Source organism: Cervus canadensis, chromosome 12 (assembly GCF_019320065.1).
Source record: "Cervus canadensis isolate Bull #8, Minnesota chromosome 12, ASM1932006v1, whole genome shotgun sequence".
In the NCBI taxonomy this organism is placed as follows: Eukaryota; Metazoa; Chordata; class Mammalia; order Artiodactyla; family Cervidae; genus Cervus; species Cervus canadensis.
In genome coordinates this window covers 10,583,138-10,598,126 of record NC_057397.1, presented here as the reverse complement: position 1 = coordinate 10,598,126, position 14,989 = coordinate 10,583,138, and the positions used below count along the sequence as shown (strand labels likewise).

The following is a 14,989-nucleotide window of genomic DNA, read 5'->3' as shown; positions in this document are numbered from 1 at the left end:
GTTAAGAAGCAGGTGTACACCCAGTCCTTTCCCATTCTCCATTTCTTCATCCATTCATCCTTTGCACAGATGCTCTCAGAGTTATCATGGAGGATGTGGAGACGGGAGAGCTGAGAATTGTTCGACATATGGAGGCATGGGGTGGGGGAGCCAGACCACATCACGCAGGCGCCCACAGAAAAGAGCTGGTTCCTCTGAGCATATTAAGTTTCCCCTTCCACCTCCCCTAGGAGTCTGTCCAGGAACTGACTCTGTCCACCTGGCCAGGAACTGACTCTGTCCACCTTCCTTGGGCTTGCACCCATTCACCATGGCTTTGCCAGGGACCCCAGGGTTTGGATCATCAATGAGGCTGGTGTCAGGGCCCTCCCCCCGAACTTGCCACTCCAGGGCTGTCCAGTGTGAAAAGTTCCAGGGGCCCAGACCTCAGGGGAAGCTGTGGCCTCCGAAGACGCGCGCAGCGACCTCCCCAAAGCTGAGCTGGGCCGCCGAAGGGGAGGCTTCTGCCGAGTCCCAAAGAAGTTGGGGTTCCCTTCCCCTACACACAGGACCGCGTGGGTCTGGGAGAACACCCAGAACGGGCTGCCCCAGGAGCCAGACGAAGCTGGGATGGGAGAGAGCACAGTGTGGAGCAGTCTTGACCTGACACCCGGGCGCGCCGCCCTTCGCCTGAGGGCCCACCGCCGCAGGTCTCTTGGCCGGTCCTAGGTTGTCCCGCTGCCTCGAGCCCCGCGACGCAGTCAATGACCTCAGCCAGACGTCCCGGTTGACGTCTGCCCTAGGCCTCTCCTCCCGGTGGTCCTCACCCTTTCTGCAGCCCTCCCAGCCTTATCTCTGGGCTGTCGGTGCCCCTCCACATTCTGCGGTGCCCGTGGCTCGAGACATCTCCACACCAAGGACAGGAACATCTACTCTCTCCACAGTGCTCCTCTGCGCCCCACCTGGCCGCTCGCCCCCGTACTACACTGGGCACAGCTGGGGCAGCGGCGTCTCTGTAGTCCTGGAGCCTGGAACAGGCCCAGCAGGCGCGTTCTGCCCGGCAGCAGCCCGCACACAGACCCAATGCGGGGACCAGCGGCCCGGAGTGTGACCAGAGGTGCGCGGGGCGGCCCGGGCGACCCTCAGGCCGCTCTCTTCCGGCTTCGTCCGGGTCTGCTCCCTGGCCCCAGGCCACACAGCAGCGGGCCCTGGCCCTCACTTTCCCTCGGCCCCAGCCCCGCCCTCCTTGATCTGTGACCCCTCCCTCCTTGACCTGTGGCCCCGCCCTCCTTGAACTGTGACCCCCGCCCGCTCCGGGCGCTGTCGCTTCCCAAGCTATCTGGCCCCGCCCCTTCTCCGGCTCCCCGGGTTGGGGGGCCGGCTGGGAACCACAGAGTCGGCTGGGCCTCCGAACCGCCCAGAGCAACCGGAAGTCTGTGGGGCGAGCGGCCGCGAGCGGCCGAGGCCCGTTTCCGGCGTCGTCGCGCTGCTAGAGTCTCTCGCTGGCCCCGGGAGGGTGAGTCGGTGATGAGGGCGTCGGTTAGGTTCGGGGCTGCCCACGTGCTCCTCCCCCTTGGGCTTAGAGGTCTCCCACCGGCCCCCGTGTCCTCCCGCTTCCGATTCGGCGGGTCTCGCGCTCCCCCGGCCTCTCCGCGGGGAAGCGCTAGTGGAGCGGGCGGCTCTGCGAGCCCGTTGGCGCCGGGTAGGGCGGTGGTCGTGGTCGAGCCTTGGCCGTCTTGGCCGGGAAGAAGCGGGAGGGGTCATCCCGCAGATCCGGCCTCGCAACAGCCTCGTAGCCTCCCCTCCGGTTCTAGGCATGCTCCAGCCTGCATACCCATCATCTCCCTCGGGGGCACTCTTTTACCCTCTTTCACTGCTCCTCCAAGACCTAGACTTCGTGAAGGTGGCCAAAAGGGCTATGTCTTGGGGTCGTAGGTTATGTATTTTCTCTTAATTCTGGCTGCCACTTAGGGTCTGTACTTCTCTACAGGGGACCCAGGATCCAGCACTGGGAGGCACATGCTTGCTTCTGGCCAGGCCGAGGTGGGGAACCTCTTGACAGTGGTCACTGCTGTCTGAATCAGCTCATGGCCTAAAGCTTCTTCCCTCAAGCCGCTTTTGGAGTCAAAATCTCCCCTAGGAAGTCCATTTTTTCCCTTTCTGACCTCCCAGGAGGATGCTAGGGGAGGGGTCAGGTTTTTGTACGAGGGTTGGGGTGTGGTCAGGTGTCCCCTCCTCTTTTCCCTACAGTCCATCTTGCTGGTTCCTGTCTACTCCAGCTGCCCGTCACATCATGACTCATCTTGCTGCCTGAGATCTTGCCCCACTGGCTCATTCAGCCCTAGTACTTCCTGCCTCTGAGGGTCCTTCCTGCCTCTGGCCCTTGCACACTCTGTTCCTGCTGCCAGGAATTCCCTCCCCACCCCCATTGGCACCGAGTTAACACCTAGGGGAAGTGACCCATCAGACTAAGTCAGGGTTTCCTAGTTAAATGCTTTCTGAGTCCCTTGTACTTGTGCTGTCATCCCAGTTGTAATTTTGGTTTGTTTCCATGGTCAGTTAACTTTCCCCCACTAGGCTGCTCCAAGAAGGTAGAGTCCTTGTGCGTTGTTCAGTACCACATCCCTATTGCGTAGCCGAGTGCCTGGCAACTACCCATTACATGTTTGTGGAGTAATTCTTCCATGTCACACTCTCTGAAAGATGAATGAAGCTTCGGAGGGCAGATACTGTAGTGCTACCGCCATTTTGGCCCCATTGCAAGTCCCTGCCAGAAAACACTTGGAGTTGGAAGTAAAAGATTGGAGGATACGGTACCCCCTCGATTAGTCTGGAAGTGAGACGTTGGGGCCTCCAGGATCGTGACCTCTGACTCTGGTAACTGCCAACAGGGCTCTCAGCCAGGACACGTGGATTCCCACCCACCAAGTCTCATGGTAGGAGTCTGACTTCCCCTGTTCCCTCCCTCGTCTTGTGAGTCCCCTACCTGCTCCTCTGGGCACCTACTGTGCCCAATGGGCCTGGACCTAGACCCTCAGCCTCTTGCCGACCCCTTGCCAGTCTCGGGTGTCTCCAAGGTAGTGAGCAAATCCTGCTCAGATTGGGCCTGCCTGAGGCTCTTGGGGGAGGGTTGTAGATCCCCATGGTCTGGGTCCCTCCCTGTCCTGCATACTGTCCCTCCCCTTGATTTTATTTTATTTTTTGGCCACACTGCACAGCTTGCAGGATTTTACTTCCCTGACCAGGGATTGAGCCTGTGCTCCCCTACAGTGGAAGCAGAGTCCTGACCGCAAGACAGCCAGGGAATTCCTTCCTCCCCTCGATTTTAAAACCAAAGGGGCCTGGTGACTGTCTCACTCAACCTTGTGGTCTGTGTGCTTGAAACAGCCAGGAGACTGGTGTGTGTCCTTTCAGGAGGCTGTGACATTTGGTGATGTGGCCGTGCACTTCTCGCGGGAGGAATGGCAGTGTCTGGACCCCGGCCAGAGGGCTCTCTACAAGGAGGTGATGCTTGAGAACCACAGCAGTGTGGCTGGACTAGGTGAGGCTTTATTTGGACATCCCTACCCCTTCCATCATCGGTCAGCACCCACCTATTTTGGTCTGTGTTAGAGGCTGCAGATCTGGAGGCCATGTGGTCAAAGGCTAGGCAGGGGCTCAGGACTGTGAGTCCTTGTGGGTCAGAAGCTGACCCCAGAAGGAGTCTTGGTGAGCCAAGCAGGCTCCCAGGTTTGCATACATCATGTGATTCAGTGCTCACAGGGTAGGTGGACTTTCTGCCTGAGTGAATAGAAATAGAATCCAAACTTGAAATAGCTTAAATAGCTACTCAGTCAGATTTCTTGTTGTTTCTTGAGTTTAGTATTTACCTGTTCTGTGTTTACCATTTTTGTTTCTAGTTGGTGTATTTAAAAACATGAAATTTTATGCATAAACATCACTTCAGCTGCATCCTACAGATTTTGACTCATAGTAAATACAGTTGCCACTTACTAATTCATCACATAGTTTCTGGATAGTAATAGTTTTGAGCCACCCACTGTGATCGCTGTTGTGTCCAGCTGCACTTAGATCAGGTGCAGTCTGTGGTATTGTTTCATGGCCTTTGCCCGACCCCCTTGCTGGCTGCCCAGGGACGTTTCTCTGTGAGCAGCACATGTGTGCTTGGCAGGAACTTATTTCCTCTTGAGTGTGAGGTCCTGCTGTCACCTGAGCCTTTGACCTTCTCTGCCTGCTGCCTTCTCCACCCCATGGCTGAAAACCTGAGGAGTGCTCTAGCCCGAGGGCTTGACCAGCCCTTGGGTGGGCTGGGAGCACTTCACACAGCTTTCCCACAGCATGGGGGCTACTGGCCCCAGAAGGCAGGTGCTGGGGGGTGCCTGCTGGTCTCCAGCCCTCTGTGTGAGGACTTGAGGCTGGGGCTGCTGGCTGATGATTGGGCTTCACACCTTCTGATTTAAAATCCATTTTGTTGGTTGATTTGTTGTTGTATTGTTTCTTAAGCAACCCTACCTCTTGGAGCATCCCTGAGGGGACTGAGGGAAGTGCTGGCTGTGCCTGCGCCTCTCCCCATGGGGGAGAGCTGGCCTGTGTTCTGCAGACTTGGGTGACAGGACTCCCTGGCGATCCTGGCCCTGTCTCCATTTGCAGCAGGGCCAGACTGGGAGTCCACGCATTGCTCTCTGTCCAGCCTCAGGAGGCAGCAGGTCTGGACAGGAGGCCCCTGTGCTCCAGTAGCCCCAACCCTTCACTCCTGGGGACCAGGGAGAACTGAGCCCCGAGCAGCACTCCTAGCCACAGTGATGCCGTGTCCTCCTCTGCTGCCCCCACAGCAGGATTCCTGGTCTTCAAGCCTGAGCTGATCTCCCGGCTAGAACAGGGGCAGGAGCCATGGGTCCTCGACCTGCAAGGAGCAGAGGGGAGAGAGGCAGCCAGGACCACCCGGACAGGTGAGGCTTCTGGGCACGGAGGGGTTCAGGATCTCCATGCCCGGCGAGGGCTCAGGTGGGAAGCTGGAGGGGGACCCCAGAGGCCATCCATGCAGCTTTGCTGAGCTGCCTGGGGATGCTGTGGGTTGCACATAGGCGGCCAGTCATGGGGCAGCCTCAGGAAAGACTAAACTACAGAAAAGCAAGGGCATAGCATTCCTGTGCATTATGGCAAGACAATTTGTTTTTGAACCACGTTTTGTTCAGTTTGAATTTTACTAACATTCTTATTGAGCAAAGGCACACGTGTGACTCTGAGCAGCTGTTCACCTGCCACTGCCACGCTCCCTCCAGAGTTTCATGGGGTCTGGGTGAGCCCAGCCTCTCGGATGAAGTTCCGGGGCTGTGCTGGTGTCCTGAAGCTGCTGTAACAAAGCACGCAGACTAGAGGCTTACCACAGCTGAGACTCATTGTTCCTTCATTGTGGGGACCACATGTCCAAGATCAAGTCACAGGCGGTGTCGTGTCCCCTCTGAAACCTAGAGGGGAGGATCCTACCTGCCTATTCCAGCTTCTGGTGGCCCCAGGTATTCCTTGGCTGGTGGCCACATCCCTCCATACCTCCATGTGGAGGGCAAGCAGGGAGGTGGGCCCTCTGGAAACCCCCAGGAAGGAGGCATCAGTGTAGTCACTGTGGCCACCTGGGAGCTGAGGGGCAGGGCGGCAAGGGATGGACACAGCAGTGTGAGTCAGCGGGTATGACTGGCAGCGGCTGGAGGGTGTGGAGGTCAGGCTCTGGGCCCTGCTCAGAACCCCACCCAGTGGACAGCTGAGGCCCACCTCTCTTGGACTCACCCCTGTGTGCCCCTTAGCAGCTGTGGTGCCTCATTTTTCTCAGTGCATAACACCCCTCTGTTCAGTTTTCAGTCCCTCTTTCCTCCTCACTCTACTCTCACAGGCACCCTAACCCTGCCTCTTACCCTCCACCCTTTTGGGCTCACTTTGCTCTTTTGTGGGTTTTCCTTGTACTCATTCCCTGTGAGATGACCTTTCCTCCATGTAGGAGAGTGGCTCTTTGCAGTCTTCCAGGTATATAGTAACTGAATGAATGCATTAAGCATGAACAGAACCAGATTTTGACCACTGTCAAAAGGCATTGACTTCTCATCACATCTTTACAAATGCTCAGTACAGCCTGTCCTGGGAGGGGGCTCAGTCCCAAGGGTGGTATGCACCCCCACACCCCAGTCTCCTTTCTCTGACGGGGGATTAGCAGCAATTTGCTTCCTGTTCATTTCAGATTCTACAGTTGGGACTGATGGTGAGCAGGCCTATGAGGACATGGACAGTCTTAAATCAGAATCCGGGGGGGTCATGGTCAAAACCTTGCCCCAGGACTTTCCCCAGAGTCCTGGCTTTGGAGACACCTCAGATCCTGAAGTCTGTTCACAGAGACAGCCAAGCTCCCTCTTCCATAAAAACTTCTTGAACATGGGGACCACGGCTCCCAGGAAGGCCTTTGCTGAGGACGAGTTCCAGGGTCATGGTGAGCGGGGGAGCAGTGGCCGCCTGGGTTGTCAGCCTGATCAAAGTCAGGGGTCCTTCCGAAGGTGTGATGTATGTGGCAGGAGCTTGAGATCTCCTTCAGATGTTGCTCTGCACCAGGAAATGAATACCCAGCAGAAACCCAACAGATGCCAAGAGTGCAAAAAAAAGTTATCTGATTGCTTTCAGGGGAGACATCCGAGTACCTTGTCTGGAGAGAAACCGTATGAATGTAGGGAGTGTGGGAAGGTCTTCAGGTTGTGCTCACAGCTTACTCAGCATCAGAGAATCCACACTGGAGAGAAGCCGTTTAAGTGCACCGACTGTGGGAAGGCCTTTCGCCTGAGCTCAAAACTTATTCAGCATCAAAGGATTCACACTGGGGAGAAGCCCTACAGGTGCGAAGAATGTGGAAAAGCCTTTGGGCAGAGCTCCAGCCTCATCCATCATCAGAGGGTCCACACGGGAGAGAGGCCCTATGGCTGCCGGGAGTGCGGGAAGGCCTTCAGCCAGCAGTCTCAGCTGGCCAGGCACCAGAGGACCCACACGGGAGAGCGGCCCTACCCGTGCCCAGAGTGCGGCAAGGCCTTCAGCCAGAGCTCAACCCTAGCTCAGCACCAGCGGATGCACGCTGGGGAGAAGGTTGAGCTCCCGAGAACCCCGGAGAGTCCCAGCCTGGGTGCACGTCAGAGGATGCATGCTCCCGAGAAGCCGTTTAAGTGTGACGAGTGTGGGAAGGCTTTCCGGTGGGTCTCCCGCCTGAGTCAGCATCAGCTGACACACACTGGAGAGAAACCTTATAAATGCAACAAGTGTTCGAAAGCCTTTGGTTGCAGCTCACGACTTATTCGCCACCAGAGAACTCACACTGGAGAAAAACCGTTTAAGTGTGATGAGTGTGGGAAAGGCTTTGTCCAGGGCTCACACCTCATTCAGCATCAGAGAATTCACACCGGGGAGAAGCCATACGAGTGCAGTGACTGCGGGAAGGCCTTCAGCCAGAGCTCAAGCCTCATTTACCATCAGAGGATCCATAAGGGGGAGAAGCCCTATGAGTGCCTCGAATGTGGAAAAGCCTTCAGCATGAGCACACAGCTCACGATACACCAGAGGGTGCACACGGGTGAGAGGCCGTATAAGTGCAGCGAGTGTGGGAAGGCCTTCAGCCAGAATTCCACCCTTTTCCAGCACCAGATTATTCATGCTGGGGTGAAGCCCTACGGGTGCAGCGAGTGTGGGAAGGCCTTCAGCCGGAGTTCATACCTGATCGAGCACCAGAGGATCCACACTCGTGCCCAGTGGTACCGTGAGTACGGGGGCACCCTGGAGGCTTCCACCCACACGAGTCGGAGGAGAGTTAATACTGTAAAGAAACTTCACAAATGTAATGAATGTGAGAAAATATTCAGATGGCGGTCGCATCTCATTATCCACCAGAGAATTCACACTGGAGAGAAACCTTACAAATGTAATGAATGTGGCAAAGCTTTTAATAGGAGCTCAAGGCTTACTCAGCATCAGAAAATTCACATGGGCTAGACCACTTACCTTTACAAATGTGTATAAATGTGAATAAACCTACAGCCTTAACTTATTTGACATGGGATCTTTTACACTGAAGATTTAGAACACTGGGGAATATTCAGAATTGCTCTCTTAGGGAGTGTTGAGATTCATACATGGTGTATGTTTTTGCTGGCACGTTTGACCTTATCCCCTTCAATAAAGCTCGTGTCTCTCACATCAGGGTGACACGTGTAGTATTTGAGTTCTCAAAGGGATGACCCTGGGCCTTGCAGAAGAGGCATGAGAAGAGCCCCAGCAGCCCCACCAGAGGAGTGGGATGAAAGAAGTTTCCCGGGACATCTTCCTTAGGCCACAGGTACTCAAGACTGGCTTCTGCAGCAGGGATGTGTTTGTGCAGGGCTGCTGGAGGGGGACCCGGGCTCCCCTTTTGCTCTCCCCACTGGATACGCCTCGCAGAGCAGCCCTTCTCTTCAGGGAGGCGCTGGGTCCATGCAGGCACGCCAGGAGCAGCACCCAGGCCAGGGGACAGTGTCCCTGGCCTGCTATAAGTCCAGAACCCAGTGTCCTCCCCGAGCGTTGTCTTACAGTGGTTACAAGAATGAAAGAGCAGCCCTGAGGACGCCACCAGAGGCATATCCTCAAAACACCAGCCACATGGACCACCAGAACTGGAAGGTCTGCAAGAAGACGCGTGAGCCGGTGCCTTTGCCCAGGCTGATGGGTGGTGGAGACGCCTGATCACCAGGATCAGCATTGGGATGTGGCCTCACGGGCCCCACAGGTCCCAGGGCAGAGGGCCTGTGGGTGCCGAGCACTGGGTGCCAGTGAGCAAGCCCGCTCTCCTGGCATCGCCTCCTGCTCAGGTTTTCTCTGCCAGCATGGCCTAGTTTGGGTCGAGTGGTCAGAGCACGTGGCCACCTTGTCACCGGCAGGAGGAACGTGCAGGGAACATCACTGCTCTGGTTGACTGACAGGCTGGGCTGCAGAGCGGCTCCTGGAACAGCTCCTCAAGGCCTGCGAGCCGCAGGATGAGGTGCAGCAGTGGCGCCCGCACAGCCTAGGGCCCTGGGCTCTGCAGGGGGACTCGGGATGAGGAGTGTCACCAGCTGCTACCCAGGACCTCCCCATGAGACCGGCCGATCTTTGGCACCATTGCTGATCATCACAGGAGGCCCCATGGAGGGGCCACTTCTCCCGTGTCCGACACGTGACCCTGAGGTCACTTGAGGACTTTTATTGCAACAGGACTTGGGTTACGTCACACAGGTTGGGTTAAGCCCAGGTTCGCCTTGTATGCCATAGCCCAGTAGCAGCCTGTGGGTTTCTCTCGAGAACAAGTGCCAGCCGCTCCAGGTGCCTAGAGAGGTTGGGACAGCAGAGTCCAGATGTTCTGAGCAAGTAGAAGGGACTCAACTCCCCAGCAGCTCAGCCTGATTGGCTGCTTCCCTGGCACAAGGTGTGGAGGTCGCAGCGCTGTCTCGGGACAAGGACTGCCCCACCTGCAGCTTCGGTATGCTCCTGCCCTGGGTGGGGTGCACCATGCAGACAGTGTGCTCTGCGGCAGCTGTAACCCCCTGCTCCATCCGCAACTTGTGTCTGAAAGTCTGTGCAAGAGGGCAGGGACCTCTCCAGACGCCAGAGGTTACGTCTCCACCTCAGCTGCTGTGCTCAGCCAGGTGGTCAGTGCTTTCAGAGCCGGGCAAGGTGGGCACCTCTAAGTGGGCGATATCTTAGGCCTTGCGAGCCACCTAACAGTGGGACAAGATCAAGGTCCTGGGTGGCCATGCCACACCCCCACCCTCTGCTGGTGCTAGGAAAGTGTCCCATAAGGGAGGGGTCCATAAGGGAGTCCTGCTGGCCACTCCTGGTAATGATGCACAAAGGGGTGTAGGGCCTCTGGACTCCAGGGTCTGCACCACAGGATGCTTGTCTTTCCTGACAGCACTTGCAGGCCAGCCAAAAAGGGCCAGAGGACGCAGCCTTAAACGCACTCTAGCACCTAGACTTGGAATCAACATGGTCCTGTTGGGGGCTGGCCCACTGTGTGCCCCGCGGGCCAAATGCAGGCCTGTGCCCATGTCTGTGAAGCCTGGTGATCAGCCTGAGGACAGTGGCCTGGGACCTCCACAAAACCTGAGCTGGAGTCAGTCCTGTAAATGCACGCATGTCTGAGAAATTAATCACAGACAGCCAAGGAGGCTTCGCCAATACGGCAGTTGGTTCTGATCAGACAGCCTCCTGGTTTTGCTTCCAGGCCGGTCGGCAGGGCTGCTGACCGCATGGGCTTGGTGCTGCTCACAAGCCATGTGTGCTTGAATCACCTTCAGAGTGTTCATGTCCCCGTTTACCTTGTGACAGGCGTAAGGACTAAGAATGGTTTTTACATTTTTCAGTGGTTGGGGGTAGCGTGGGGAAAGACTATTTTGTGACATTTGAAAATTATATTGAAATCAGATTTCAGTCTGACCAAGTAAAGGTTCTTGGAACACAGCTGGCCCTTTGCTTGCAGGGCGCCTCTGACCGCCTGGCAGTCCTGCCTCCAGCCTTTGAGGGGTTATTTTCCCTCTGTTCTTAGTGTGTTTTGTTCACTTAAGTGTCCCAGGAAAAGCAAAAATTCAGTAGAAGTAAATCTCAAGCCCTACATTCCAGCCGGGAATACTGGCTGCGGAAGTATTGGGTGAGGCCTCTCCTTAGCTGCATGAAAAAGGTTTGTGGTATTAGTGTGTCGCCTGATGACGTTGCGTTCAAACTGCTGCTGCATGGGTTTCAGATCCCAGAACACGTGTGGGTGTGCTGGGAGGAGAGGAGAGGGCTGCCTGCCAGGTGTGGGAGTTCTGGACTATTCTACTTCCAAGCTGTATTTCCCAGTTGGGGCTTCAGGAACAGTAAACTCATTTTAAGAATTTCTGGGAATTTCTTGGCACTCCAGTGGTCAGGACTCAGCTTTCCCCTAGATCCCACAAGATGCCCAGCATGGCCAAAGAAAATCTCCAGAACACTTACAGAATAGATTATAAAATACTTTGGATTTCTCTTTTGGAGACAATAAATTAAACTCATAATTTTAACCTGAAATTTGTCTTAATTATCAGATAAGCTTTATGATACTTTGAGCATTCTGGAAGCTTCACTAATAAAGTGGGGTGTCTGTGCAGAGCCCAGTGGGTTTTCACATCCGTGTGTCCCCTGGTGGATGTGGCTTGCACTCAAAGCCCAGGAAAAGTTTGTTGAATGAATGCTGTGTTTGAGGTACATCCAGGGTTTGAGGTGAAGCTTTACAGGCCCACAGATGAGAGAAAATGCTCCAGCGCCAAGAGTTTCCACAGAGGTCTACATGAGGTCAAACATCTGCTCTCTGCCAGGTCTTGTTCTTATCTGGGGACAAGGGGGCAGGGCCAGCCCTGCCTCCAAGTGGAGACTGAGCACAGGTGCAGCGGGCCAGCGCTCTGCAGCCTGGGGGAGCCCTGCAGGCGTGCAGGGAGGCGGGCATTTAGAGCCACCCTCACCCCACCTGGTTTTCCATGGCCCTGGAGCTAAGAGTGGTTTTTTTGGGTTTGGCTGTGCTGGGTCACAGTTGGGGCACACAGGATCTTTTAGTTGCGGCATGCAGGATCTAGATCCCCAACCAGGAATTGAACCCGGGGCCCGTGCACTGGGAGTGTAGAGTCCTAGACACTGGACAACCAGGGAAGTCCTAAGAATGGGTTTTAAATGGTTGGAACAAATTTTGTGACGTGAAATCAAAATTTCAGTGTCCACAGGACATTTTATTGGGATACAATCATGCACATTGTTTTCTCTGGCTGATTTTGTGCTACAGTGGCAGAGCTGACAGAATCATGACCTGAAAGGCTAAAATATTCTCTAGCCCTTTAGAGAAAAGGTCACCACACCCAGTGCAGGTGAGGAGGACCACCTCTGCTGGCCTGCAAGCCTGTGCCCCACAGCTGGAGGGACCTTCTCCAGCTGGATCACATCCACCTCCCCGCACACAGTAAGGCCAGAGGCTGTGCACGGTCTCGAGGGTGGTGGCCCTCATTACCTGGCTCCGTTGAGCACCAGGAGCCAGCAGTCCCGGGAACAGCCAGCTGCCCGTCCTCTGCTTCTCCCGAAAACCTCTCTCTCTGTACAGTGATGCCTGTGTCACTGCCCGTGTGCGCCTCCTTGAGACAAGCATGAGGGCTCACAAATGGACAACCTGGGGTTGGCAGCATTAGAGCTGTCAAGAGCTCATCGGAGACCAAGGCAAGGGGTCGGCGTAGTCAGGGCCCACCACATCCAGCCTCCCGAGGATGGAGGTCAATGTTCTGGTCCAGGCATTCCTGACCAGTGACTTAAAAGGCACAGATGGTGCCTTCTGGGGATGGGGGAGAGAAGCAGGTGAGCAAGCAGAGCTCTGCACCCCCAGTTAGCGGCCTGGACCCCTCAAGGGTGGAGATGACAGCATGTATAGACACAGAGCCTCAGAGGGGCCCCATACCCACTGAGTCTGCTGATCCTCCAGGGCCTGGGGAGGGGACTTGCAAGGTGGATGGACACACGCACACAGCTGACTGGGGAGACAGCTGGACTTCCCTGGCCAGGAGCACAGGGACAAAGAGGTCTCTGTAGCCTGGCAGGCAAAAGGGTGTGCAAACCGTAGTCCTGATGCGCAGGGCTCCGAGCCTCGGTTAGAAAAGCACCCCTGCCTGCCAGATCAGCCGAGAGGATGAGGTGGGCTTCAGTTGAGAGCTCTTGTCCTCCTCCAGGGTCCCTCGGGAAGGGACCCTGTGTGTGTTCCTGCCAAGCACGTGCCTTAAAATCATGGAATCGTAGCCACAGGGTCCTTCTGTGGCAGTGGAGCTCACAGCTGGGGCACCTGGGCCAGGCTTGGACTACAGGCCTTGTTCCTGGTTGCACCAGTGAACTTTGCTATGCTAACCAGCAAAACAGACACTCCCCAGCCTGTGGACTTCTATCCTGAACGCGTGTCCTCACTCTGGAGCCAGCAGCCTCAAGGGATGGGAGCCAGCATGGAGCGCCTCTCTCACCACCAGGTTCACATGCCCAGAGAAGTCAGTGGATGGACAGGTAGGAAGGGAAGGTTGGCGGAGAACCGACCACCAGCTCCCCCATAAGCTGTGTGTCCTTCGGCAAGACTCAAACCTCTCTGCACTTCGTCACCATGTCGATGCCTTTGAGTTAACGGGTTAACACGAGCCTGGCGGAGTGCCTGCACCTGGTGGTTCCTTCCATCTATGCCTTCTCCCCACTCGGCTGCGTCGTCAGGGCCTGGCCTATAGGGGGCGCGCAAGGACGTGCTTTGGGAAGTTACGGAGGTGATGTCCGAATTTTGGGGACTCAGGATTGCAGCCTGCCAGGCTCTTCTGTCTACTGTGGCATTCTTCCAGGCAAGAATACTGTAATGGGTAGCCATTCCCTTCTGCAGGGGATCTTCCCAACTCAGGGATCGAACTCCTGTCTTCTGCATTGCAGGCGAATTCTTTACCATCTGAGCCACCAGGGAAGCCCCTAGGGCTTTAAAATGGTCGCTATTTTTTTTTTTTTTAAACAACATTATGCTAAGTAAAACGCCAACACTAAAGGCTAAGTTCAAATCTGGTCAAGAGGGTTTCTCCATGGCTGTCTATGGGCAAAGGAGCTTTTTGATTCTTTTTAGTTTTGTTTGTTTTTATTTTTTTAGGATTTTCCAAACATATCATAACAAGTACATATTTCTGACACATGCCTGATGGTTAAGGAAGAAGTCACAGCAAAGCGAGCCTCCATCACTGGTTGAGGGAGATGTGGTGCTCAGCTTACTGTGCAGGTCCTTGTGGGCAGGCCTAGGCAGCAGCGAGGATGGCCCAGCCCAGCTCCTGTCCTCAGGGAAGAAGGGCCCAGGCTGCTGGAGACACGGGGAGTCCGCAGCCCTCGGCTGAGCTAGGACTGAGCCCCATGTGGGGCCTGGCTAGGGAAACCCCAGCTCTGAGTGCAGCCCCCAGGGCACCTCCTCTTCTCTGTCCCTTTGGCCCAACTTGCTGGGACCCTCACTCAGGGAAAGGCCTAATTAATCAAGATCATGGTAGCATTCTGGAAACAGCACAGAGGAAACACTGCTGCTTTTAATGGGTTCTGGCGCAGAGTGGGGACAGAAAGAGGGTGCTGGGAAGGCCAGGGGCTTCCAACACAGACATGGCAGGATGCCAGGTGGGCACCCAAACCCAATTGCTATTTTTCAGAGGAAGCTCCTGCCTGATGCTTGGGCCTATTAATCCTACCAAGCTGTGACCTGGTTTCCTGGTAGAGCAAACCAGAGAGGCAGGGACACTGCCAGGCCCCCTACCAGGGGCGCAGTTATGCCGAGGGGACAGGGCTGGTCAAGAGCTCTGCACACTGCTGCCCGACAGGCACTCAGGAGAGGCCTGTGCACCCCCCTCCCCAGCACTCTTCAATTGCTGAAGCCCAAACCCCTGCTGAGCCTGTATTTTAAAATGCGGCCTCAAAAAAATAATAATAAATAAATAAAATTTTTAAATATGTGGCCTCCAGGGAGGTGATTAAGGTTGGATGAAGTCATAAACATAGGGCCCTGATCCCACAGGACTGGTGCCCTCTTTTTTTTTTTTCCCATTTATTTTTATTAGTTGGAGGGGACTGGTGCCCTCTTAACAGGAGAAGAGCACTCTCTCTCTCTCTCTCACACACTCATACACTCTGTCACATACTCACACACACATGCACACACATGCACAGAGCGAAGTCCAAAGGTCGGCGGAGAGGCCTCACCAGGACCTGACCGTGCTGGCACGCTAACCCCAGCCTCCAGAACTGTGAGCAAGTCATTTCTGTGGTTCAAGCCACTTGGTCTATGGCGGTCTGAGCTGCCTGAGCCACCCAGCCACAAGACACCTGGGCGAGGCCCCCACTCCCCTCTCTGCCGCCACCACCAACTCCAGACTCCTCACCCCCATTCTGCGGCCTGCCCTCTTCAGTCAACACAGTATCCGGTGTGATCCTCTAACACGAC

The 14,989-nt window shown here is 55.6% G+C and overlaps 1 protein-coding gene across 8 annotated transcripts; it reads left to right on the top strand.

The window, feature by feature from the left end:
- The first annotated feature begins 1,326 nt into the window (after positions 1-1,326).
- ZNF7 (zinc finger protein 7) lies at positions 1,327-14,652 on the top strand. 8 transcript variants are annotated; one of them, XM_043484283.1, is made up of 6 exons: positions 1,401-1,495; positions 1,970-2,022; positions 2,683-2,915; positions 3,367-3,520; positions 4,812-4,928; positions 6,209-14,652. In XM_043484283.1, exons 3-6 carry the CDS (start codon positions 2,913-2,915, stop codon positions 7,990-7,992), a joined length of 2,058 nt encoding a protein of 685 aa, XP_043340218.1. In that variant the 5' UTR covers positions 1,401-1,495; positions 1,970-2,022; positions 2,683-2,912; the 3' UTR covers positions 7,993-14,652. The 8 variants fall into 8 exon arrangements, with proteins under 8 accessions (XP_043340221.1, XP_043340219.1, XP_043340217.1 ...); XM_043484284.1 differs by lacking the exon at positions 1,970-2,022 and having other exon boundaries at positions 1,363-1,495; XM_043484282.1 differs by lacking the exon at positions 1,970-2,022 and having other exon boundaries at positions 1,375-1,495; positions 2,230-2,915.
- The last annotated feature ends 337 nt before the right edge of the window (positions 14,653-14,989 follow it).

Bases quoted from the DNA above. Each gene is read 5' to 3' on its own strand.
- ZNF7 (XM_043484279.1), top strand. From the start codon at position 1,999: ATGCTTGCTTCTGGCCAGGCCGAG. The intron at 3,521-4,811 runs GTGAGGCTTTAT...CTGCCCCCACAG, and splicing joins CAGCAGTGTGGCTGGACTAG to CAGGATTCCTGGTCTTCAAG. The intron at 4,929-6,208 runs GTGAGGCTTCTG...TGTTCATTTCAG, and splicing joins AGCCAGGACCACCCGGACAG to ATTCTACAGTTGGGACTGAT.